This window comes from Dipodomys spectabilis, unplaced genomic scaffold, assembly GCF_019054845.1.
Source record: "Dipodomys spectabilis isolate Male_0828 unplaced genomic scaffold, ASM1905484v1 ptg000002l, whole genome shotgun sequence".
Lineage (NCBI taxonomy): Eukaryota > Metazoa > Chordata > Mammalia > Rodentia > Heteromyidae > Dipodomys > Dipodomys spectabilis.
This window is the reverse complement of record NW_024870679.1, coordinates 16,649,780-16,675,581: the sequence shown is the minus strand read 5'-3', so window position 1 is coordinate 16,675,581 and position 25,802 is coordinate 16,649,780. Positions and strand designations below refer to the sequence as shown.

The 25,802-nt window shown below is 37.7% G+C and overlaps 1 protein-coding gene and 1 non-coding gene across 2 annotated transcripts in view; one reads left to right on the top strand and one right to left on the bottom strand.

The window, feature by feature from the left end:
• Brdt (bromodomain testis associated) overlaps positions 1-23,093 on the top strand; it is a 45,471-nt gene extending 22,378 nt beyond the window's left edge. Inside the window, exons 11-16 of the mRNA XM_042680780.1 lie at positions 3,698-3,756; positions 5,823-5,997; positions 12,022-12,119; positions 17,174-17,379; positions 18,287-18,467; positions 23,025-23,093. Coding sequence (XP_042536714.1) covers positions 3,698-3,756; positions 5,823-5,997; positions 12,022-12,119; positions 17,174-17,379; positions 18,287-18,467; positions 23,025-23,093 — 788 coding nt within the window. The remainder of the gene's footprint in view (positions 1-3,697; positions 3,757-5,822; positions 5,998-12,021; positions 12,120-17,173; positions 17,380-18,286; positions 18,468-23,024) is intronic.
• LOC122112903 lies at positions 10,945-11,069 on the bottom strand. The gene has a single exon (XR_006148294.1). It is a non-coding gene; the product is annotated as a small nucleolar RNA SNORA51 (small nucleolar RNA).
• Positions 23,094-25,802: the final 2,709 nt, after the last annotated feature.

The following is a 25,802-nucleotide window of genomic DNA, read 5'->3' as shown; positions in this document are numbered from 1 at the left end:
AGATGTGTTTAATTTTATCATGAAGAAATTCAATGGTTATGACAAAAATTTACTTTTTCGTTACTTGAATTTTTCACTTAGCTCTTGGTTTTTGTTTGCTTTTGTTGGCATTACTATACTGCTCAGTGAGTGAAACTTAGGAGTTCTTAAAGATGATATTTCTTTTTTAATCATTCTTATTTAATGGTGACTTGAAAGTTAGAATAAAGTAATTTGTCATTTTAGTACTCTAAAAAGTACTCTTCTATAGAAGTGACAAGAATAACTGAAGTTCCTCACTAATTAAAGTATATTGTTTCAAAGAACTAGAAGGATAAAAATTCAAGGACTGGAGTTTCAAAAAAGTGCTTTTCACATATTGAGGTCTATATGGAGATATAAGTTCTAGAGAAACAGGGGTCATTTCTGTCCCATACATTTTTTTTTTTTTTGGTCCGGTCGTTGGGTCTGAACTCTGGGCCTGGGCGCTGTCCCTCAGCTCTTCAGCTCAAGACTAGCGCTCTACCACTTGAGACACAGCGCCACTTCCGGCTTTTTTCTTATGTGGTGCTGAGGAATCGAACCCAGCGCCTCAGGGCCTCAGGCATGCAAGGCAAGCGCTCTACCACTGAGCCACCTTCCCAGCCCTGTCCCATACATTTTTATATGTTCTACTCAAACTGCACTCCTGAATAAACAAGCTGCCTAGAATATTATTTCTTAACATTGCTAGCACATTAGAATCAATCACTTATAAAACTTTAAAAATACAATGAATCTGAACCAAGTGAAAGTAGAGCCAGTATAGAGTATTAATGCTCGAGCTTTTTGTCTGTTGCTTGTTGCTTTCCACTTTCTAACTCTAGTTGAAAGGCCTTTAGAGAAATTAACAAGCAGTTTATAATTGTTTATTCTTTTTTTTTTTGGATCAGGTCGTGGGGCCTGAACACTGGGCCTGGGCGCTGTCCCTCAGCCCTTCAGCTCAAGGCTAGCACTCTACCACTTGAGCCACAGCGCCACTTCCGGCTTTTTTCTTTTTACTTATGTGGTGCTGAGGAATCGAACCCAGGGCTTCAGGCATGCAAGGCAAGTGCTCTACCACTGAGCCACCTTCCCAGGCAATTGTTTTATTCTTAATGTGAAGGGTACTACCAAACATTTCAAGGAAAATTCTAAAACATTCTTTAAAGGGAGTGAATTTTTTAGTATAAAACCGATTGCTTACTATTTACCAATAGAGCATGGTTTGGCTGATTAGTTTGGGCAAATAATTTATGTTTGGACCTGCTATCTTTCCTCTCAATAAGGAAGTGGAACCATTAACTAGATAACGACTTCCAATAACTTTGTTCTAACGTGTCCCTCCTAATAGAAGTATGATATGTTTTACTAATTAAGAATCTGTAGTCATTATATGTGCTGTATATGATATCCTGTTCTGTTTTTGCATAAGGACATTGAATTCCTGTTCAACTTTTCAGTATTTGTTGATAATATTTGGGATGTCTAGAGCATCTATCTCAATGATTTGATAGGTGATGAATATATTAAGATATTAAGTAAATCTTTTAACCAAATCTCCACAATCCCAGGTTTTTTTTTAAAACAAATTCTAAATGATAAAGTTTTGACATAGTTTAAATAAAAGCTTCATAATCAAAGATTCTTATATTGAGTTTTTTGGGAGGTATGAAATTTGAACACATCCTGAAATACCTAACATTCATTTGGTTAGTAGATTATTTGTGCTACCCAGGCTGATCCTCTCAAGGTAGGTATTACAATCCCCAGAGAAATGAGCTGATAATGTTTATATTTTCTTAATTTTTCTTAATTTAATTTATGTTTTCCAGATTGGCAGATCTTTATTAACTGAAATATGATCTTAAGCCTAACAACAAAAACATAAATATATACATATTTATGTGTATATATATACATATTTAATTCCAAAGGCCAAGAACTCATAAATAAATATATGCAGTTTCAATTTATTATTTTCTTAGAAAACAATTGTATGAAATTAGAATAAGAAGCAAAGTGCTAAGTTATAGGCTATCATTTTTAACCTATATTTATAATACATAGTATACAAAGTGGTTTTGATATATGACACCTTTTACCACCATATTCCAATTCTGAGGAACTAATTTTTATAAAAATTAGTTCAAAACTTAGTTTTACAGATCAGAAAACTAAGTTAATAATATGGTATGTCATTTTTGTTTTATGTAGGAGTTTATGCAGTAGTTTAGATGTGTGTTTGAATAATTGAAATAGATGTATAAATGTATATAACCTATATGATATTAATGAAGTCTGTTTGCTTTTTGTTCAAAGCTGAAACAGTAATTTCTTCTTTAAATGTGAAGGCTACCTGGATCTATCCTCCATCTTCTCATTTTGTATCCTAATCTCTTCCCCTTCTATCTAACTTACCAACACTTAAATACTTAGCTGAGTGGCATTAAGATGCTTTATGTCATTTTAAACACTTGAATTCTTTAAAGCACAGAATTGAGTGGCATTTAGCAATTTTAACAATGTTCAGCATCAAACATTTTAGGAGAGGAAAGAGCAGTAACACATCCAGTGGAAACTGATGGCATTTCAGGAAGCAGAAGGTAATTATTAACATTGGAATTTTTTAAGTCTAAATAATATTTGGTGTTAATCAGCCTTGGCTCCCTGGAGCCTGAAGCAGATAACACTGAGGTGGTTCATGAATGCTGACTCGAAAAGATGGATCGAGGCAGTAACTAGAGGATCGGTGCTTTACCACACTTAATGATCCAAGAGTATAGCACAGAATCAATAGCAGAGCAATCAGAGGGGGGCACATATTTGTACTCTTTTTTTTTTTTTTGTCGGTCATGGGGCTTGAACTCTGGGCCTGGGCACTGTCCTTCATTTCTTTAGCTCAAGGCAAGCACTCTACCACTTGAGCCAGAGCACCACTTCCGGTTTTCTGGTGGTTAATTGGAAATAAGAGTCTCATGGACTTTCCTGCTCAGACTGGCTTTGAACCGCGATCCTCAGATCTCAGCCTCCTGAGTAGCTTGGATTATAGGTGGCTGGCCATATTTGTACTCTTATCAGAGTGAAATCTCTTTATTATATCTACTTTTACTGTCAGTGTCAGCCATGTAGGTATTTCTAAAGGTTAAAGATATAAAAACACATTTGTTGTGATGAAATTGAAAAGCAAAATAGCTCAGAAATTGAGGATTAACTAGATGAGATCTTCAATACAGTATTTAGCAGGTAGAACAAACCTGGCCACAGAAGTCAAATAGCTTCACTTAATAAAAACTGTATCCTCTCAGATAAATAACTTACCCTTCTCTTATGGAAAATTCTTAATTATTTTAATTAAACCTCCAATAGTTCTATCTATGGCTTTTTAAGTAAAGCACAATTTTAGAAGAAGTAGTATTACTTGTTTGAAACCTTAACCTGTTCTTTTTTAAACTGTCATTTGCTCGAACTCTTTACTGTGAAGTAATTCTTTGTTTTTTGCCTGAATTTAATCCACAATGGAATTTACGAATGGCTGATTATTCCAAAGAAATCCCTTTAGAAATTTTGGCTAAATCAAATAGAGCAAACACCTGTGACTGTAAGAAATCACCACTTCCTTCCTAATATGGAAAAATTGTAACTTGGTAGTTTTTTTAAGCTGAAAAATGTTGAAATCGTTATCTATATACATTTGCAGAAATGCGTAAATTTACTGAAGCAAAACAGTGTGATGCACCTTCTAAAGAGAACACAAAGGTAAGCTAATTCTTCCACCTATTTGTACCTTAGAAATTAAATCAACATGTGCACTCTAGCTCACTGGCATAAAAATAGCTTTCTTTAAAACTGTTTTTCATTTGTTTTGTGTTTGCTGTGTGTGTACTCCTAGCACTCAAAGATTTCTTCCTAAACAAAGCTATTGTCTGGAGAACTATTTGGCTTATTTTTCTAAGAAAATACACTTGTTATATAAAGAGAACTGATTCTGGAAATTTCAGTTTAACTCTGAGTATCTAAATACAAAGGACCTGCCTTGGTGATCCTCATTGTGCACACAGGAGAGGCATATGCACAGTAAGGTGAACTTTCTTAACAAAAGTGAGGTGGAGAATAGTAGATAAAGATTATAATCACTAACTATCAACTTTAGCACTCCTATTTTGATTAGAAGTTCACATGAAGTCAATTTATTTTTACTAATTCAAGTTGTAACCCTTATATGAAATTTTTGTCTTGTGTACTGACCCCCCAGTAAAGAATTACAGTAAATTTATGTGATCACACCTAAGTAGGTTAAGGAAATACAATAATAAACAATAGTTCTAGAAGAATTCTAAGCTGTGAAAAGGGAAAAAAGGCTTCGTGGCTCATGCTGTAATCCAGCTACTCAAGAGGCTGTGAGGATCTGGTTCAAAACCAGCCCAGGCATAAAAGCTGAAAATAGAGGGCTGTGGCTCAAGTGTTAGAGCTCTAGCCTTGAGCAAAAACTTCAAAGACAATACCCAGCCTTGAGTTCAAACCTCAGGACATACACACACACACACACACACACACACACACACACACACACACACACACACACACACACACTATATGATAATGTTGTAATAATCTGTATTTTTTTAAGAAAATGAAACAAGAATGAATGTATACATCCTAAAGGGGAGGAATAGGTTTCTCAGAGGAAGAAATACTTGAAATGGATTTTTAATGATTAGTATAATGACATACAAATTAAGGACTTCTTTTTTAAACAAAAGTAATAGTGTAGGTGAAAAGAGACCACTAAGGCACATCAGTTATATTCAGGGAAATGCAGCAGTTGGGGGAATTTGTAAGAGTTTAAAGAGATAAAACAAGGAGGGTGCTGGACACCCAAGTGAAGTATGCTAGGCTTACGATAAGGGAGCTTGCACAGAATCAATAACCAGATAATCAAAGGGGAACATATTTGTATTTCAACAGAATGAGATCTTTGTTATATCTACTTCTATTGCTAGTGTTAACAATAACTTGGTAGGTAGAAATGAGTTCTCATAAAGCTTTTATTTATAGCTGGTCTATCTTAGTTGTAGGCTTTAGAGAAATCAAAACATGTCAAGGTATGAAGGAATTCTGAAAGCATTCCTATGATACATCATGTAGAATGCCATTTTATGACTCATGTTGGCCAATGTTTTTAAAGTTTCACTTACTGAGGAATAAAATACCCATTTAATTTTTTAAAAAGTGGACATATACTAGTTTCTATATTGACAAATGAGTGGATGTATTTGTATATTTTAGAAAGTGATTATTGATGTTTTAACCCTGAATATTTGACTTCATATTTGGTCTATATTGTTGCTGATATAAGCCTTCCTCTGGCATTCGTTTTACTCAGATTGGTGTAAATATTATTTGTAGACTTGCCTTGTTTATTTACTTGCTCCAAACTCTTTATTAGATGGAAGAGAAAGAGTGTCTCATATCTGTATTTCTACTTAAAGCTTAGTATAATGTTACTTAGCATAATGTTACTGTAACTTAGCTTGCCACTGAATAGGCATAAAATTTTAGGCAAGTTGCTTCCACTATTTCTGAGTCTTACTGTAAATCATAAATGGAAATAAAAATGTTCTTCTATGCCACATGATGACTTAAGTTATTTAATCTTTCTAAACCTTAGTTTCCTCACCTGGAAGATAGAAATATTTGTCCCTTAAGGTATTACCTATGTCAGTAGCTAAGGTGGTATTCAAATTATATTCTTATCCTTGTGTATCTGATCTCTTGTGTTGTTAAAACTCTGAAAGATCTAAGGTAACTTTATCTTTATCTAGAAGATACAATCTTCTGTGCAAGATACAAGCTCTGCTGAAGCAGCTCTTGCTCAGCAGACCACACACCCGTGTGGAGTACCAGTGAACCATCACCAGCCAGTACATGTTTACCCAGGCTTAGAACATCCACAGGCTATGGAGACCAATGTGCCTATGCAGAGCCACCCTCTTTTAGGTAAGAAACCAACAACTAAACAACTATGACTGAGAAAATGACTGTGTATGAAAATACCAAGGCCATCATCAATGTTACACATCGGGAAATACTAAAAATTATAACTCATAAGTTCCAGGTAGGAAATCATTGAGGTATAGTACTTAAAATTACCTATGTCAGCTGGTCATGTCCTCTGTAACCCCAGCTGCTCAGGAGGAAGGAATAGGAGGATTGTAATCCAAGACCGCAGTCCTCAAAAATCCACAAAAAGTTAGCCTATCTAAAGGACAAGCTGGTCATGGTTTGGGGAACCTTTTCTTTCATCTCCAACCTCTATCAGGCTATATAAGACCCACAAAATCAGTTGGTACATGACAGGGCAGACATACATCTATGCTTCCCTTTGGCCAACTGAGGCCCATCTGTCTACCTGAATTGATAATTTTGTATGGTCCACAAATATTCAAATGACCCTTGTCAGGAAAATATTTCCAATCCCTACTCCCACATACGAGGAGGTGGATATGGAAGATTGAAGCCCAAGACCAGCACAGACAAAAGTTTGAGACCGTATCTGAAAACTGAAACAGTAAAAACAAAAGAGACAGCAAGGTGTCAGATTAGAAGAATCCCCATTTTTGACTCCCTGCATACATGAGAAGAGTCAGGTAACTGGAACCGTATTCCAAAGAGAGAAAGGAAGAGCAGAGAATCAGGAATTACAAGAGTCAGGTGCCAGTGGCTCACAACTATAATCCAGCTACCTGATTTGAGGCTCAAGAATTCAATCCCTAGAGCCTAAAAAAGAAAGAAAGAAAAACGCAAAAAAAAAAAACCCACAGTAGAAAACCTTATCAGAATATAGCAAGCTGAAAATAGTGTCTGGGACCAAAGACAAAGAAGAGGAATTAGATTGAACAATGACAGAAAAATGCTAATAAAATATGAGTAGAACATGCAAGACCACTGGGAAACCATCAAAAGACCAAACCTATGAATCATGAGCATAGAAGACACAACAAACTAAAGGTACAGAAAATGTATTCAACAAAATAATAGTCAAAGACATCACAGAAAAAGAGAAGGTTGTCTAGGTTCTGGAGGTTTTCAGAAAACCAAATAGGCAAGAGGAGAAAACATCCCTAGACACAGCATAATAAAAGCATTAAATATATATAAATGAGTGTCTCAGCGGTAGAGTGCTTACCTTGCCTACATGAAGCCATGGGTTCAATTCCTCAGCACCACATAAGCAGAAAGAGCTGGAAGTGGCGCTGTGGCTCCAGTGGTAGAGCGCTAGCCTTGAGCTGAAGAGCTGAGGGACAGCGCCCTGGCCCAGAGCTCAGGCCCCATGACCGGCAAAAAAAAAAAAAAAAAAGAGAGAGAGAGAGCGAAGCAATAAGCCACCTAAAAAGACAAAGCCTTAACAGATGTTTTCAACAAAAAACTCTAAAAGCATAGGGCATAAAATGTTATGTTCCACACAAATATATTCACAACAAATACCAACAGAATTCTTATACTGAACTGGATAATCTAGAATAAATGCATACATTTTTAGGTGCAGAATTGAGCCATAAGATACACACAACTTAAACAGATCTGTAACAAATAACAAGGTTAAAGCAGTAATAGTCTCCAAACAAAAAAGTGCCCAGGAATGGATGAGTTCATTTACACATTCTGTCAGACCTTAAGAACCAGCACCTTGAGCTATTCTATGTACTAGAAAGGGAAGGAATGTTACTAAACTCATTTTATAAAACCAGCATTACGGTTGCTGAAACTGGATGACACAACAAAATATTATAGGCAATTTCCTTGACAAATGTAGGCACAAAAATTCTTGATAAAATTCTTACAAGTAGAGCTCAACAAGACAAGACAAGTTTTTACATTATGATCAAGTTGGTTTCATTCCAGGGATGCAAGAATGGTTCAACATACACAAACCACGTAACAGATTCAGGACAACATCATATGGTCATCTCAATAGACTTAAAAGAGGTTTTTGAAAAAATTCAACATCCTTTCATGATAAAAAAAATCTAAAATTAGGAATAGAAGGAACATACTGGAACATAATAAAGGCTATGTATAACAAACCTATGGCCAGCATCATACTACGTGTAGAAAAACAAATTATTTCCCTTAAATTCATGAATGAGACAACAATGTTCAATCTTATTCACTATAATACTGGAAATCCTAGCCAGATCAATAAGCAAGAGAAAGAAAGATCCTAATAGGAAAGAAACAAATCAAATTATTCCTGTTTGCAGATTTTATAATCCAACATTTAAAAGACTCTAAAGATTACATCCCAAACTCTTTTATCTTTTATATAATTTTGGTAATGTAGAAGAATAGAAAATCACATACAATTATTGAATAACATTTTTATATATCAATAGTGAACAAGCTGGGAAATAAATTAGGAAAAAATTTATGCGCAACATCCTTATGAATAAACTTAAGATATGAAAGATATCTACAGCAAAACGCATAAGACCTTGAAGAAAGAATACACCAAAAGATGGTGGACTGACATATAACTAATATTGTGAAAATGGTTATACCACAAAACCCAAGTACAAATTCAATGTAATTCCCATTAAAATCTCATTGTCATTCTTCACAGAAATAGAAAATTCAACCCTAAAATTCATATAGAAACATGAAACTCTAAATATCAAAAGTAATCCTAAGCAAAAATAATAATGCTAGAAACATCAAAATATCAGACTTCAAATTATACTACAGGGCCACAATTTTAAAAAAAAGCATAGTATTGGCATAGAAATAGACATGAAACCATTTGGGACATCCTAGAAGATGTAGAAATCCACACAGCTACAGCCATCTGAGTTTTTTTTTTTTTTTACAACAGAGCCAAATTTTGTGTGTGTGTGTGTGAGTGTGTGTGTGCGCGCGCACGAGCACGTGCCTGCATGTGCACCCATGTGTGGGAGAGAGGGGACAAATGGTTCTGGGAAACATTATTATCTTCATGTAGAAAACTGATCTCTATTTCTCACTCTGTACAAAAATTAATTTAAAACAGATAAAGTATATTTTTTCTTTTTTCCCCCTTTTTTTAGTTTTGGCAAGGGTTTACTTTATTATGAGAGGGTTAAAGGAAAGAGAAATGGAAAAGAGAGGAAAAATTTTCCCAGGCAGGAAAAGAGAGTTGAAGACTCAAAAAATGGATCAATTTTCTTATTGTAAGATCAGTGTTAAGAGCATGTGTTTAGCATGACAAAGCCTCGGTTCAATTCCCAGCACTTAATGCCAAACAAGAAAGAAAGAGATTGACTGCCTGACAAACAGACAGACTATAAGGCAGGAAAAGGACACCCAGGAGGAAGAATAAACATCCAAATGATGGAATGCTTAAATCCACCATTTTCTGGAAATAAAAATCATATATTCAGAGAGACTATGAAGATACCGTTTCTGGGTCGCAGTCTACTTTGACATCAGTATATTTGGACCATGCTCTGTATGCAGTGAGGAGCTTTGAATTGGTTTTGAGCAGTTTATTATTTTTTTTAAATTTAAGAAGTGAATAAGTTTGAAGACTGATTAGTAAAAGACTGGAGGAAAGTGGCTACTTTTACTAATGTATGTTTGAGACGAGTATTGTCCTTGAAAAGGAAGATAATGAAAAACAATAATGCACATGAGATGTTCCTTTAAGGAAGAATAGACATTGAAAGTCTCTTCAGAAAGGAAGAGTCTATTGTATCATCTTAGATTGTGTTGATGTATTGCTGGTTTCATTCTACTGTACTTGTAAGATATTCATTCTACTGTAATATTTGCTAACTGTGGGTGACACTATGTCCAAAGGAAATTGTACATGTACATATCCAACCTGTAAAAAGAAATTTACCTTTCCAGAGTTTAATCACAATGCAAATCAATTTTATTTACATAATTATTTTTTACCAGTCTTGGGCTTGAACTTTGGCTTAGGTGCTGTTCCTGAGCCTCTTTGTGCTGAAGGCTAGTCCTGTCTACCACCTGAGCCACAATACCGCTTTGAGCTTTTTCTGAGTAGTTTATAAGAGTAGTTGGTAAAAGTGTCTCATGAACTCTCCTGCCCAGGCTGGCTTCAAACCATGATCCTCAGATCTTAGCCTCCTGAGTAGTTATGAGTTACAGGTGTGAGCCACCGGCACCCAGCTTGAAAATCACTTTTTATCTTACAATTAAATGGCTGGTAAATTTATGCTGAAATTTTCATATTGAAGTAAGTTTTCATATTGAAAATAATTCCGACCCTAGTTCTCTTCTATCCTCGCATTTCATGTCCCCACAAAATGGGAATTTTTCTTGCTAACCAGAACTTTTTAGCCACAAATTGTTAATAATATTTTCCTTATAATTCATTGTATCCCTATCACATAAATATCTCCACTGAATTGTATTCTTTAAAAGAAATAATCAAGGTTGTCATAAACAAATTGACATGGCAAATGAGAAGGCAAATCAAGTATTTGCCAACTTATAGAAGAAATAACAAATTTGTATGTGATAATATCTAAAAGAAGCAAAAGTAAAATTTAAAGAGGCAAGGGAGGCAGAATGAACTGATATCTTTGACAGATGCATATTTTACGGAGTAAATGTTACTTGAGTTGAGGATTAGAGGACAAAAGAAGAGTTCCCTATCTAGGGACTGGTAGGCATTCTAGACAAAGGAAACAGAGTTATGAGAAACTAATAATTCAGTGACTGAAGTTTTAGTTGGATTATCAGGAATATGGAGAGAAAAGTTTGAAACAACAAATGAGGTGCAGATAATAGAGAACTTTAAATCTAGATGCTTTTGACGTAAACGAAAAAGGTATAGGTAGTGTGTGTCCAGGAGGGTTTTGTTTTGTTTTAGTTTTTACTTTTTGGTGGTACTTGGGTTTGAACTTAGAGCTGTGTACTTTCTTTTCTTTCTTTTTCCCCACCTCATGTCTCTTCGTTCACTACAGACCAGGCACAGAGCCTGGGCCAAGGTGTATATGGGGTAAGTTTACTCTGCCCCTTGCTTGATTCAGTGTAAGAATACCACCTGTGGTAAACACCAGAAGGCAACCTCTGCACTTTCCACCTTTTGAGCCATGCCTCTAGTTCTTTTTGGTTTTTTTCTTATTTTTCAAATAGGATCTTGCTTTTTGCCTGTAAGATTCCATCTTTTGTTAACCAGCAAAATGCTAGACGGGAGGCCTGGCTCAAGTGAGAGCAGCAGCTTATAAGCAAGAAAGACAAGCAAAAACTTGAGGCCCTAAGAGGATCAGAGTCCCAGCAGTGCAAAACATAAAAACAACTCTGCCTCTATAGTTTATCTTTACCAACAGTAATAAATAAAATATTTAATTGGAAGTTTAAGAATTAATGAGTCCCTGGGTTCAATCCCCAGCACCCCCCCAAAAAAAAAGGACAGAAAGGAATAGTACGATTTAATATTTTGTTTTCTTCATGTAAGAGGGTCAAAAGTTTTTGCATTTCTTTTTTGTTTTTTGTTTGCATTTCTTAACCCCTGCCTGGCTCACTAGCTATTATAACCAGCTATGTCTGATAATTTGCTCTTGGCTGTATTTGTTCTCAGATTAGCTGCCCAGTCAGTGTCTTTCTCTGGAAGCCTACTATATCCTGTTCTTCCTAATTGAGTTACTGGTGGGGAAACAAACTAGTCATGACTAACTAAGCCTAATTAAGACCTACCTCTCGAGCTGAAATCAGAACTGTACATACCAGGACAGATAAGTAGATTTTTGTGGGTCAATCACGATGTCAGCTATTTTTCATGCTGACCACAACAAAACCAGTGACAGAAAGGAAACCAAGAAGTTGCTTTCAATTGAGAAATATTTAATTTTGTGCTATAACGAGTCCCTGATTTTAAAAAAAATACACCAAATTGAAGATGCATTAAAAAAGTCCTTTTATTTGTATAGTGTCCTACCAGAAGGAAAAAGAAAATCAAATCCTAGATAAATATACCGAAATAGTTTGATTGTACCATTCTAAAATGTGTACTTCTAGGTGATTCTGAAGTCTTGAATGGCCCCACAGTGGTGCATCCATCTGATGACAATGGCCCAATGGTGTTAGACTCTGAATGTCAAGTTCCTGTGCAGAAGGTAAAACATCATGTTTTCACTTGTTATGGTGAAGGGATTTAAAATAAAGTAAGAACTGAAGAAGGTGGGCTGGGAATTTGGCTTAGTGGTAGAGTGCTTGCTTAGCATGCAGGAAGCCCAGGGTTCAGTTCCTCAGTACCACATAGAAAAGGCCAGAAGTAGCACTGTGGCTCAAGTGGTAGAGCATTAGTCTTGAGCTGAAGAGCTCAGGGACAGTGCTGAGGCCCTGAGTTCAAAACCAAGCACTAGCAAAAAGAAAAAAAAAGGGAAAAAAGAAGAAGGTATTTTACGCCTTAACTTGAATAAGATTTCAGATCTCTAAAGCCTAATTTTTTTTAAAAGAAAAAAAACCATATATGATCACCACCACTTTTTTACCTACCCACTACACTCAATCCTTGTGTATGTATATGTTTGGTGCTAGTCTTGTGGCTTGAACTCAGAACCTGGGCACTGTCCCTGAGATTTTATTGCTCAAGGTGAGAGCTCTAACACTTGCGCCACAGCTCCATTTCTGAGTCTGAGGAACTTTCCTGCCTGGGATGGCTTTAACCTATGATCCTCAGGTTTCAGCCTCCTGAGTAGGATTACAGGTAGAAGCCACCAGCACCTGGCCCTGTGCTTACATTTAATTGAAAATTTTATTTTGGTATTTGCCTGCTGTCACAATTTTTTTTACACTGCTAACAATAGAACCTAAGGCCTCGCACATGCTATAAATATGTGTTCCACCATCAAACTTGTCCCCAGCCTCTTATCTCAATTTTTAAAGCATGTCTTTAAAATCATGTTCTAGACTTCAAGTGGGAGATTCCTAATGGAGTCTTAAGTATGTTAATCTTCAGCCTATACACTGCTACCATTCTTTCAATAAATATTCTTGGGATACATCAGATAATATTCTAGTCATTTGAGTTTTAATTCTCACAAACCAAATAAGTTAGGGGTATTATTCTACTTCTTTTTTTGGGGGGGGAGGGTCCGGTCGTGGGGCCTGAACTCTGGGCATGGGTGCTGTCCCTCAGCTCTTCAGCTCAAGGCTAGCGCTCTACCACTTGAGCCACAGTGCCACTTCTGGTTTTTTCTTATGTGGTGCTGAGGAATCGAACCCAGGGCCTCGAGCATGCAAGGCAAGTGCTCTACCACTGAGCCACCTTCCCAGCCCCGGGTATTATTCTACTTCTGTCTGTCTTTTTTCCTTACAAGTACTCAGAAGACAGCTCTCAGCTTTTATACTTAAAATTATCGTTGGGGTATGCTTATGAAATTGAACATTGCACTCTGAGGAACATATTGATTTGGCCCTTGTGCTTTCTAAAGTATCTTTGATTCCCTTCCCCTACCCGCTGCATCCTATGTTGGAGACTGAACCAGGGCCAGCTGCATGCTAGACAAGGGCTCTACCACTCAGCTACATCTTAGCCTATATCTTTGATTTCATATATAATGTTCCATAGTTGTATTAACATTATGTTCCATAGTTGTATTATCATTCAAGACTGTTTAACAAAGGTATTTTGTTATTGATAAAAATGGATCAGTGCCACATTTCGCCTGTTCTAGAAACCAACATTACATTTCTATTTTATTGTTTTTTTGTGTTAACAGAGTTTTAGTCACCCCTTTAGTTTAAAAGAAGAGTTACTGCATTTCTTTTGTAGTTATTGATAGTGGTGGTGGATTTTCTGTGGGGGGTGGGGAGCACAAGGGATTGAGCTCAGTCCTCACACTTGCTAGGCAGGCACCCTACCACTGAGATATTCCTCCAGCCACACTCAATTTCCTAAACCAAACATTTGGTTTCTGATGTACTACAGTATTCCTATTTCTGGATAACAAATCTTGGTAATTTTAACTTGCTCAAAATACAGTTTAATAAGAAGAAGAAAATATCCCAAAAGGAAGAGATTATCACAAAAATAACAACCAGAATATCAGGTATATGACATTTTGTTGAAGCTTGTGCTACAGGTCAAATTGACCTGTACTACTCTACTACTACTACTCTTCTTCTTCTTCTTCTTCATCTTCTTCTTCGTCTTCTTCTTCGTCGTCTTCTTCGTCTTCTTCTTCGTCTTCTTCTTCTCTTTCTCCTTCTCCTTCTCCTTCTCATTCTCCTTCTCATTCTTCTTCTTCAATTTCCAATGCCTAGCACATAGTCATAAGTAAAACATTGGGGTGAACACTTATGAAGAAATGGAATTGTGTAACTTGTTCTATTCATAAAAAATGGCCAAGCCAACTGTTCCCCTTTTGACATCACTTCCCACACTTTTGCACCACCACCATCGACATTTATTTAAAAAGGGCTACGAAGTTTGGGTGCTACAAGCAACCTTTGAGGATTAGTCTTTATGGGTAAACTACAACTGCATATTCCCAAATGAGAGCTGAGAGTAACACAAGATTGCAACAAGTTCCTGACCTCTCACGTTTCTACTTGGAGCACCTGCTGTCTACTTCTGCCTCAAGAAAAGATATCTCTTCTTGTCAAGACAAACTTCTCCATCTCCATTATTTTCTCTTATTCAATAATTTTATTGTGAAGCTCTTCTAACATCTCTCTCTCTCTCTTTTTTTTTTTTTTGGTCGGTCATGGGGCTTGAACTCTGGGCCTAGGCGCTGGGCCTGAGCTCTTCAGCTCAAGGTTAGCGCTCTACCACTTGAGCCACAGCACCTGCTTCCAGCTTTTCTATTTATATAGTGCTGAGGAATCAAACCCAGGTCCTCATGCATGCAAGGCAACCACTCTACCACTGAGCCACCTTCCCAGCCCTCCAACATCTCTTGTAGTCTCTAACCATGATTCTTTGTTATCTCTTTCCCTACTACCTATTTTCAAGCTAAACTGCAATTATCTAGCTGTAGCACTGACATATTAGTGTGGGGAAATCTGTTGGGGGTGGTTCTTGCATTGTAGGACGCTCAACCAGAACCTAATGTTTGAATGCCAGAAATGCCTGCTTTTCTTATGCCAGTGCAACAACAACAACAAAAAATGTGTGTATAGACTGGTTTGCCTGAGAGAAGATGGAAGAATCACCACCAGCTAAGATCCAGTATAATTTTGTCTACCACATACCTATATTCCACTGTGCCTGAAACTTGCCCTTCATGAGGAGCGTGAGTTCTGAAATGCCTGCACTCCTCCTAGCGCCTCAGGAGGGCACAAACCTCTTTGATGGATTACCTACCACAGTGATCTGTTTATGATCTCTATGCAGAGGACTCAGATATATTCTTCTAGACCTGGCCTTTCATGATCTTATCATGCTTGACAACTTTCCCAGACTCCTACAGCCAAGGATTTGTTAAATTTTTTGGGTTTTTACTAAAGATAAATCCTTTCCCTTTTACCCTAGAAACCAGGCCTTATCTCCTTCATTTGAGCTACCTTCACATTCATAATTGGACCTGTAATGACTGGCTTGTGAGCCTCCTTGTTCTAATCCACACACCTTAGCATCTTTATGTTAGTTCTCTCAGTATACAATAGCTTTGTTTAAGATCCCATAAAAGATAGAAGAAAATGTATGACTAATAGATCAATAAGCCCTTCAGTTTCTGTCCCAAAGGAAGAATTGGGGGACATCCTTCCCCTACCTTGCCACAATATTCAAAGACCTTCACCAGTGGTCACCCAGCCATGCTTTTGAAGTCAGTCTTTCCTATGAATTGTCAATAAAATTTACTTTTGCCCCAAACAATGGAACAGGCTAACAGCACAAGCTCCAAGGCTCAACTTGGTCAACTAAAGGATCTTATTTTCCAACAGAGAATTGTAACAAGAAGGCAGTCACTGGTGACTGAAGACAGAGTCAGGGTGCAGTACTCATCTTTGGCCAATTGAGAAACTGTTCTACTTTTTTTTTTTTTTTTTGCCAGTCCTGGAGCTTGAACTCAGGACCTGGAGGCTTGCTGTCTCAATTTTTTTTTTTTTTTTGTCAAGGATAGCACTCCACCACTTGAACTGTCCACTTGTCCACTCTTGGCTGTTGAGTGAGTGGGGTTTGTTTTTGTTTCAGTTAATTGGATGAGAGTCTCAGGGACTTTCCTGCTGGGCTGGCTTTAAACACAATCTTCAAATCTCAAGGATTCATCACCAGCTCCTGGCTTAAATTTTTTTAATGTTTTGAATTTTAAAACTGACATATTAGAAAACTAAGTATATTTGAAGCTGCGTATGTATGTATGTTGTGGGATCTTCTGGGCACTGTAATCATGCCTATAAACTACTCAGGAGGCTGAGATCCAGAGGATTGAGGTTCAAAGCCAGTTGAGGCAGTAAAGTCAGCTAGACTCTTACCTCCAAAATAACCACCAAAAGGCAGGGCTAGAGATGGGTCTCAAGTATAGAGTACCAGGCAAGCAAGGAAGCCAAGAGAACGTGAGAAAGAAATTACTTATAGCTCAGTTGTTTCTAAGCAGAGTTTAAAATTTGAAAAATACTGTAACATAAAAGAAGAAGAACAACAAAAAAAGAACAATGTGGAGGACTTAGGATGAAAAAGATGTAAAATACCCTACATGTTGAATTAGCAAAATTAAATATATTATTAAATTTCAACTTAAAGTCTCTAAATGCAACGAGTTAAAATTTTAATTGCATCTGTTTATTGCATCAATTACATTACAACATTGATAACCTTGGCGGATCTTAAAAACAATGATCATATCAGTTATTCTTTTTCCTTGCTTATTCTTTTTTACTTGCCACATCAGAGGCTTCCCTGCACTCCTATGCAAATTCCATTCTTAATGGTATAATCCTATTTGCCTCTCATTTATTTGCATATCTGCTTTAGTTGCCTTGCAAATTAAATTGAAATAATTGACAACTGTGCTATTTTAATTTGGTTTGAGATGAATGATTGAGTTTAAATGATTTGTTATCCTGGTGTCCTGTTTTCACTTCACCATATGCACATTTTGGTAACCTTTATTAAAGTATATAGCCTTTGGAATCCTAATTTGATCTATAATGAGATAGCGCGTTTTTTTCCAAAATTTTATTGAATCTGTAGGCATAGACTGAAAATATTTATTTATTTTAGGATATAAAGATTAAGAATGCAGACTCTTGGAAAAGTTTAGGCAAACCAGTGAAATCCTCAGGTGTACTGAAATCCTCAGATGAGCTCTTCAACCAGTTTAGAAAAGCAGCAATAGAAAAGGAAGTAAAAGCTCGGACACAAGAACTAATACGGAAACATCTGGAACAAAATACAAAGGAACCAAAAATATCTCAAGAAAATCAGAGGTCTGTAATTTACTGGATTAAAAAATACTTTGGGAGGTGCAGAAATGTATTTTAAATCTTTTCAAATGATTATGGTATGGCTATTTAGTAGAGAACATAGACCAAATTACAATTGCAAAAGTTATATTCCACTGGTATTTGTCTAATAGTATGTATTTTGAAGATGTGAATAAAGATGCAAATATTACCAAATTATAATATACTACATTTTTCCAAACAACCTTCCACTTTTTCCATTGTACACATAAGAAGATAGTGGTCGTTGGGCCAGGTACTAGCTACTCAGGAGACTGAGAGCTGAGGATCCAGGTTCATAGTCAACCCAGGAAGAAAAATCCATGAAACTCTTATCTCCAATTAACCACTAAAAAGCCAGAAGCAGAGCTGTGGCTGGCCCAAGTGGTAGAGCGCTAGCCTTGAGCATAAAATCTCAAGGACAGCTCCCAGGCCCTGAGTTCAAGCCCCAGGACCAGTACACATACACACAAAAGATAGTGACATACCGTAATAAATTTCCCCAAATCTTTACTTTTTGTTGTTAAGGTAGATTATACAGCATAAAATTTGGCACATCAACATTATAGCTTAAAAAGTAATCATAAGAGCCAGGCACCAGAGGCTCGCTCCTGTAATCTTAGCTACTCAGGTGGCTGAGATTTGCAGCTCGTGGTTTGAAGCCAGCCTTGCCTGGGCAGAAAAGTCCAGGAGATTCTTACCTCCAGTTAACTACCAAAAACCTGAAAGTGGAGTTGTAACTCAAGTGGTAGAGTACCTAGCCTTGAGCAGAAAAGGAAAGAAAATGGATGTCAAATACATTGCTGTATATTTTGTTGCTTAACAATGTACATTTGTAATAAAAAGTTTTATAGAACTTGAAGCCTACTTTGATCTTTACTGTTTCTTTAAGGGACCTTGGAAATGCATTGACTCTAGAGTCTTTTTCAAATAAAATGCAAAACAGGTGCCATGGAGAAGAGCAGAAAGAACATGAGCCGTCATCAGAAGCTCAAGATAAGTGCAATCCGTGGCTTCTCAAAGATCGTAATTTAGCAAGGGAGAAAGAGCAAGAGCGGAGGAGGAGAGAAGCAGTAAGTGGGTTTTAGTTACTAAATTATTTTGTATGTTCAAAGATGCATTAGAGTGGTTTTTCATATCAGATTCTAAAATCAGAGCTTAACAGAAAAACTTCATAGTCAAAGAGGCAAGCATAATATAGAGTAAAGGTCTTGGATCTTAAAATTATCTCATCGCTCATAGATGTCTTGTGATTCTTAAAATTCTTCTTTGTTTCATTTCAGATAAATTCACACATCTTTTCTTCAGAGTCTGATCCTCTTAATTTGACACTGTTAATTCTTCTGTACTCTTTCATCTTATATATTGTAGTTGCCCCTAAATTTTCATTTGGATCTTCTTTATATTTCTGTCAAACTCTTGAATAAATAGAATATATTTAAAATTGTTTTATTGGACTTACCTAATTCCAAAATCAGTATTAGTTCGAAGGTGGCTCAGTGGTAGAGCACCTTGCCTTGCATGCCTGAGGCCCTGGGTTCGATTCCTCAGCACCACATAAGCAGAAAGAAAAAAGCTGGAAGTGGCGCTGTGGCTCAAGTGGTAGAGTGGTAGTCTTGAGCTGAAGAGCTGAGGGACAGCGCCCAGGCCCAGAGTTCAGGTCCCACAACCGGACCCCCGCCCCCCAAAAAAGAGTCTCTTTATGGGCAGTGTTTCTTTCTATTTCTTTGCATACTCGGTTCTCATTAATGCTAAATTTTAAGAACTTTGTTTTGTCAGTTTTGATAATCCTGAGAATGGCATGGATTCACAAGACATAAAGGAGCATAGGTTTAAGAAAAAGAATGACATTGGCTTTGGTCATAGGATGGATTATAATACAAATTAACTTCCTCAGAAATAATACAATTTTGTCACCTTTGTTTTTTAAAGACAGGGTTTTCCTATGTAACCCCAGTTGGCGTTGAACCTGATTAATCTTCCTAAGTACTGGGATTAGAAACCCTCATTACCAGGCCCAACTAGCTTCATATTTTCTAACGTAGAAGTAGAAAAATTGCATTTGACCTTGTTATGCAAAGACTATTAGTTCATTTTTGTGGTGCTTCAAATTAAACCCAGGACCTCTGGCTAGAGAATACTCTTACCCTTGAGCTGCGTCCCGGCCCCTGGACTGTTTTGTAACAGCAGGGTTGTTCAGAGAACTATCTGCAGAGATGGACGTGTTATTTATGGAAGCAACCAAATACAGAATCCATTAGCCACATATGCCACAAATAGCTATTGAATACTTAAAATGATGCTGATATAACTAAGAAGCCAATTTTAAACTTTGGTTTTAATTAATTTAACTAGCAACTCTTTTTTTTTGGTTGGTCGTGGGGTTTTTGTTGGCTTGGGTATTGTCCCTGAGCTCTTTTGCTCAAGGCTAGCACCTTACCACTTTGAGCCAGAGCTCCACTTCTGGTTTTTGAGTGATTAATTGGAGAGTAGCACACATAGGGACTTTTCTGGTGGCTTTGAACCACAGTCATCAGATCTCAGCCTCCGGAGATCTGAGGTAAGATTACAGGTGTAAGCCACCAGTGCCTAGCCTTAATTAGCAACTTTATATATTGTCTATTTTAATCTTTGTTTTGTTTGGGGGGGGGTATTTTGTTTGTTTTGTGGTGCTGGTGATTGAACTCAATAGTCTTGCGCTTGCTAGGCAAGCACGCTGCCCTCTATCCATGCCTCCCGCATTTTCTGTTTTCCAGATAGTGTTTTTCAGATTCAAACCAGCCTTGAATTTTGACCTTCCTACCTCTACCTTCCAAGGAAATGGATTACAGATACATGCCTCTCTACTTTGCCCTGTTTGTTTCTTAAGGAACTATTCATTAAAATTCATAGTACTTGACCAGGGGGGTAGGGGGAGGCAGGGAGAGGGTTCTTGTTGACAGTCACCAGAGCCTGGTTTTAGTCACCCCTAAGTGATTTTGCAACAAGCCAGTCATCATGTAACAATTCAGTTAGCTAAGCTGATAGAACCAATACTCTAAACACTTTTCTGGAACTTGTCTGGGAATAGAACATGTAACAGAGCCTCTAAAAGTTCACTTCAGTACATTTCACCAGTTTCTCTGATAAGCTTGTGATCTTAATTTTGAATGGCTGAATGATATCTTAGGAATATCTGGCTTATGGTGTCAGCTGCTAAGTTCACTCATTAGTATTATGTCATGTTATCCACAATTAACAAGTGTAGAACCTCACTGATTATGTCAGTAAATACCCCACATGCATTAATTTCTATCAAATCTAAGATACAAGAATAGGAAAAAAGTATAAAATAAGAGTATTTATAATCCTTTTTTCACTAAAAGCAAGTTTAATTACACATGCTTCAATTTTATGGTATGTTTGTGTCTATATAATTCCATAGACACTGCACATTGCAGGCCAAATCAAGAAAATTATCAGACAGGCACCAGTGGCCCACACCCACCCGTAATCACAGCTACTCAGGAGGCTGAGATCTGAAGATCGAAATTCAGAGCCAGTCCAGGCAGGAAAGTCTATGAGACTCTTATCTCCAAATAACCACCAGAAAACCAGAAATGGCACTGGTGCTCAAAGTGGTAGAGCACAAGCCTTGAGCAAAAAGAGCTCAGGGACAGTGCCCAGGCCCCGATTTTAAGCCCTACGACTGATCAAAAAACTGAAGAAAGTATCTAAGTTGGACATTTGGCATCCAAGGAACTGGGTATTAGGAAAGTGCTGGTGTAAGATGGTAGAATTTTTTTTTTTGTCAGTCGTGGGGCCTGAACTTTGGGCCTGGGCGCTGTCCCTCAGCTCTTCAGCTGAAGGCTAGCGCCCTACCACTTGAATGTCAGCCCCACTTCCAGCTTTTTCTGCTTATGTGGTGCTGAAGAATCGAACCCAGGGCCTCATGCATGCAAGTCAAGCGCTCTACCACTGAGCAACCTTCCCAGCCAGAAGAATTTTTTTAAGGTGAATTTTAAGAAATGTCTGTAATTTATAGAAGTCAGGCCCAGCCTTGTATTATCCTTTTAATAGGCAGTCATAATTGACACTCTGCCTGTGTAGCCAGTGAAAATGTCAGCTCACATCCTGGAGCCCAACCACCCGCTCAGGACTTGGTGGCTTTACCATAGGCAGCAGGCGTGCTCTGCTTCCTGGGAAGAGGAGCAGTTTTCAGAATTTTAGTATTTGATGTCATTTCAGATGGCAAGGAATAGCTAACCTAATAAAAGCAAATGTTTGTTTCCTTGGTGTCTACTTCAGCTCATTTTAAAAAAAGGATTTTAACATTTAATAAAAGCACTGTTCTATGTTAAAGATTTTTTAATACAAACACTAGGTAGTGTGTGAGAAGTGGGACTTCAGACGGCTGTTTTTAGGCTTCAGAGTACATACAAATAAAATGTTGGGCTGGGCAAACTGACTCACATCTGTAATTTCAGCCACACAGAAGACAGAGATCAGGAGGATTGTGGTTTAAGGCCATCCTGGGTAAAATGTTACTAAATGTTACTAAAATGTTACCAATCTGAACCAACAGTCCAGATGTGGTTTACACCTATAAGCCCTGCTGTATGCAGGAGTAGGTTAGAGGCTATTGATCTTAAGCTGGCCCTGTCAAAAAACATGCAACTATCTGAAAAAGCAAAAAAAGCTGGGATGTGGTAGAATGCCTACCTCGTATAAGCCCAAGTCCTGCAAAACAAAACAAAAACTATTACAACAAAAAAAGAATAAAATATTAATGAACTTCAAGCAATCCAATCCAAGAGAATAAGTTTAAAAAGGTGAATAATAAGAATGCTACACTGATAATGGTGCTTTAGTTAGATGGTGGGATTGCCAGGCACTGGTGGCTCCCACATATAATCCTACCTATTCAGAAGGTTGAGATTCAGTGTATCAAGGTTTGAAGCCAGCCTAGGCACAAAAACCTGAATGACTTCTCAAGAATAAGCAACAAAGCTGGCTCAAACCTGTAATCCTAGCTACTCAGGAGGCTGAGATCTGAGGGTCACAGTTCAAAGCCAATCCAGGCAGGAAAGTGCATGAGACTCTTTTTTTTTTGGGGGGGGGGGGATGGTCAGGTCATGGGGCTTGAACTCTGGGCCTGGGCGCTGTCCCTCAGCTCTTCAGCTCAAGGATAGCGCTCTGCCACTTGAGCCACAGCGCCACTTCCGGCTTTTTTCTTTTTGCTTATATGGTGCTGAGGAATCAAACCCAGGGCCTCATGCATGCAAGGCAAGCGCTCTACCACTGAGCCACATTCCCGACCCCATGAGACTCTTATCTATATTTAACCACTAGGAAACTGGAAATGGAACTGTGGCTCAAAGTGGTAGAGTGCTAGTCTTGAGCAAAAGAGCCTAAGGACAGCACCTAGGCCCTGAGTTCGAGCCGTACTACTGGCTGCGGGGGGGGGGGGGGGGTAACAGGGAGAAGAATAACCAACAAAAAGCCAGGCTGGAGTTATGGCAGAGTTCCTACCAATCAAATAAGCTGATTGAGCGTAAGGCTCAATTTGTTCCAGATGTTGCATAACTATTTTATATAGCTGTAATAAAGGCATACATTTTTAAATAATAAAAATGTTCTCTTTTCCACAGATGGCGGGTACCATTGATATGACTCTTCAAAGTGACATTATGACAATGTTTGAAAGCAACTTTGATTAAAATTAGCCATCGACTTTAAATGAATCATATAAGAGTTTGAAATACATATAGTAAAATGATTGTTTTTCTTACACCAAATATATCAATCTTATATTGTATTTTGACTGCTCTAAGATGATTAAACCGTTTTCACTTGCATTTTTAATAGCTATATGTTTATTTTTAGTGACCTAATTTATAGGAAGTTTTATCATTTGGATCTCTGAACATTGAATAGATTCCCAGATTCATTCTACACATAATTGTCAGATATGTATTATAGGCCCTGCTCTAAACAAATCCAAAAGCTCTAGTTCCTGATTGTTTTAAAGATGAAGATTTTATAAAAGTAAATTGAAACCTATTTCCTGTTGAGTTTTAACTTAAGATAAAGATTTGTGTGCCTTCCCAAATGTTTAGAGTTGCTAACAAATGATACTTGGGTTTTTTGTGTCTCAGGTTATATAAGAGTCTTCAATGGTTCTATATTCAAAATTTACATTGACATTTAGCTTAAAGAAGTATTACCTATGGTTTGAAAAGTGTTGAATTTGAAGCAAAATACTAGTGAATGTTAATTATGTATAAAAGTTTCTATAGGAACTTATCAGACCTTAATATGTATGTGATGACAATGAATGTTTAATTTTACTTAACCATACTAAAATTTATATTTAAATTTATATTTAAAAATTCTGTAAAATATTTTCACTTTGTCATTTACAAGTTACAATTATGTATAAATCATGTGTATTGGCTCCCTGTATTTAAATTTTTTGAATTCTTGAAGTGTAACAGGATTTAAGCACTAGTCTGATACCTAAAGTAAAAATTCAAAGTGGGCATGTATTTTAGAGAGAAAAAAATATGAAAGCTTTCTTGACTTCATATATTAATAGCATGAATGTCTGAAATACTTTTAGACTACCAACCAATTTAAAAACATGACTAACTAGTAGCTAAATTATAGCATTACCTATGTGAAACAGAGTGACAATAATAGTCATTTCTATTCAACATTTTGTGTGTGTGTGTGTGTGTGTGTGTGTGTGTGTGTGTGTGTGCGCGCGCGCGCTGATCCTGGGGCTTGAACTCAGGGCGTGGGTGCTCTCCTGAGCTTTTTTTTGCTCAAGACTAGTGCTCTACCAGTTGAACGACAGCTCCACTTCTGGCTTTATTTATTTATTTTTTTAGAAAAAGTGTCTTACAGACTTTCTGGCCTGGCTGGCTTCAAACCATGATCCTCAAATCTCCACCTTTTGAGTAGCTAGAATTACAGGCATGAGCCACTGGCACCTGACTCAACTATTTTTAACCAAGAAATGAGGATATATAGACTAAAATAATAATAATAATACATTTGGTGATCTTCCTAAAAGGTTATATGTAACACAAAAGATTCTTGAGAACTGTTCTGGTTTCTCTTTAGTGATGCGGCTTGACCGTTACAGCAGAGTGGGCTCGTGCATATTCATACTCAGTGTTGTGAAGGTTGATTGAAGTCAGCATAACTGAGAAAAATACTGATTACAAACTGATTCTTCCTAGTCTTCCTATTATTCCTCTTTGTGTTCTGAGTTTTTCAGAAGAGGTGGTTCCCAGACCAGCTAAAACATCTCCGCCTAGGAAATGTGCAGTCATGCAGACTCTCAGATTTCCAGCTTGCTAAATTCGAGAGTCAGAGTGTAGGGTCCGGCAGTGTGGATGGGGAGATCGCCCCGGCGTTCCCGCATCCACCACAGCCTCCACAGCCACTGCTCGTGTTTTGGCAGCCTCCTTCACTGCTTGCTTTCCAGTGGTTTTCTTACCTTTTTGGTGCCACTTGCATTCTCTTTCCCTTCTGTCCAAGCACTCCCGGCTTGAAAAGTGTCACACATGGGGACATAGAGACTTCCACAGGTAGGCCACCCTACAGGACTCTCTTGTTCTTCGAGATTTTAGTTGCTGTCTGTGATCTCTTGCCTATTTCTCTGCTATGATCTCCAGTTAGTAAGATCAGCGCTCATCATCCACTTCTTTGCCATGACCAGTTGTGGAAAACCCTTCTATGTCTCAGTTCCAAACATCTGCCACTGGTTTGTTTGTTTTTCCTAGGTTACATCCTGGCTGGCTTCACACGGTGAGCCGCAACTCTCAGCCTTTTGACACAATCCAACAATCTTCAGGCCTCAGCAGGACCTCCAATCCAGGGATTCTTTTTTTGGTTCGCTGGTAGGAACCTGAACCTTGGGCCTGGGCGCTGTCCTTCAGCTCTTCAGCTCAAGGCTAGTGGTCTACCACTTGAGCCACAGCGCCACTTCCTGCTTTTTTCTTTTTGCTTATGTGGAGCTGAGGAATCGAACCCAGGGCCTCATGCATGCAAGGCAAGCGCTCTACCACTGAGCCACCTTCCCAGCCCCGGATTCTTATTTTTAATGGTACTTCTCAGGCTAGAAGTAGATTTCAGTGGTAGAGTGTTCTTTATATTCAATTCCTAGTACCAAAAGAGTGAAACAAGTCAGTCTTCTCCTTTTGAGGCCCCACTGGACTTCTTCTTTGTTTCTAGAACATTTTGCACCCACTCCCTTCAGAGCCTTCACTCCATTGCTCCTTTCTTCCTTGTGTCAGCAAAACTCCATTTCTTAAGAACTCTGCCTGCTCTGCCCCCATGTAGCTGAATGTGTCGAGAGAAAGATCCACAACCATAGCAGCCTTTACATTTCTGAGCATGAAACTCCAACCAGAGATCTT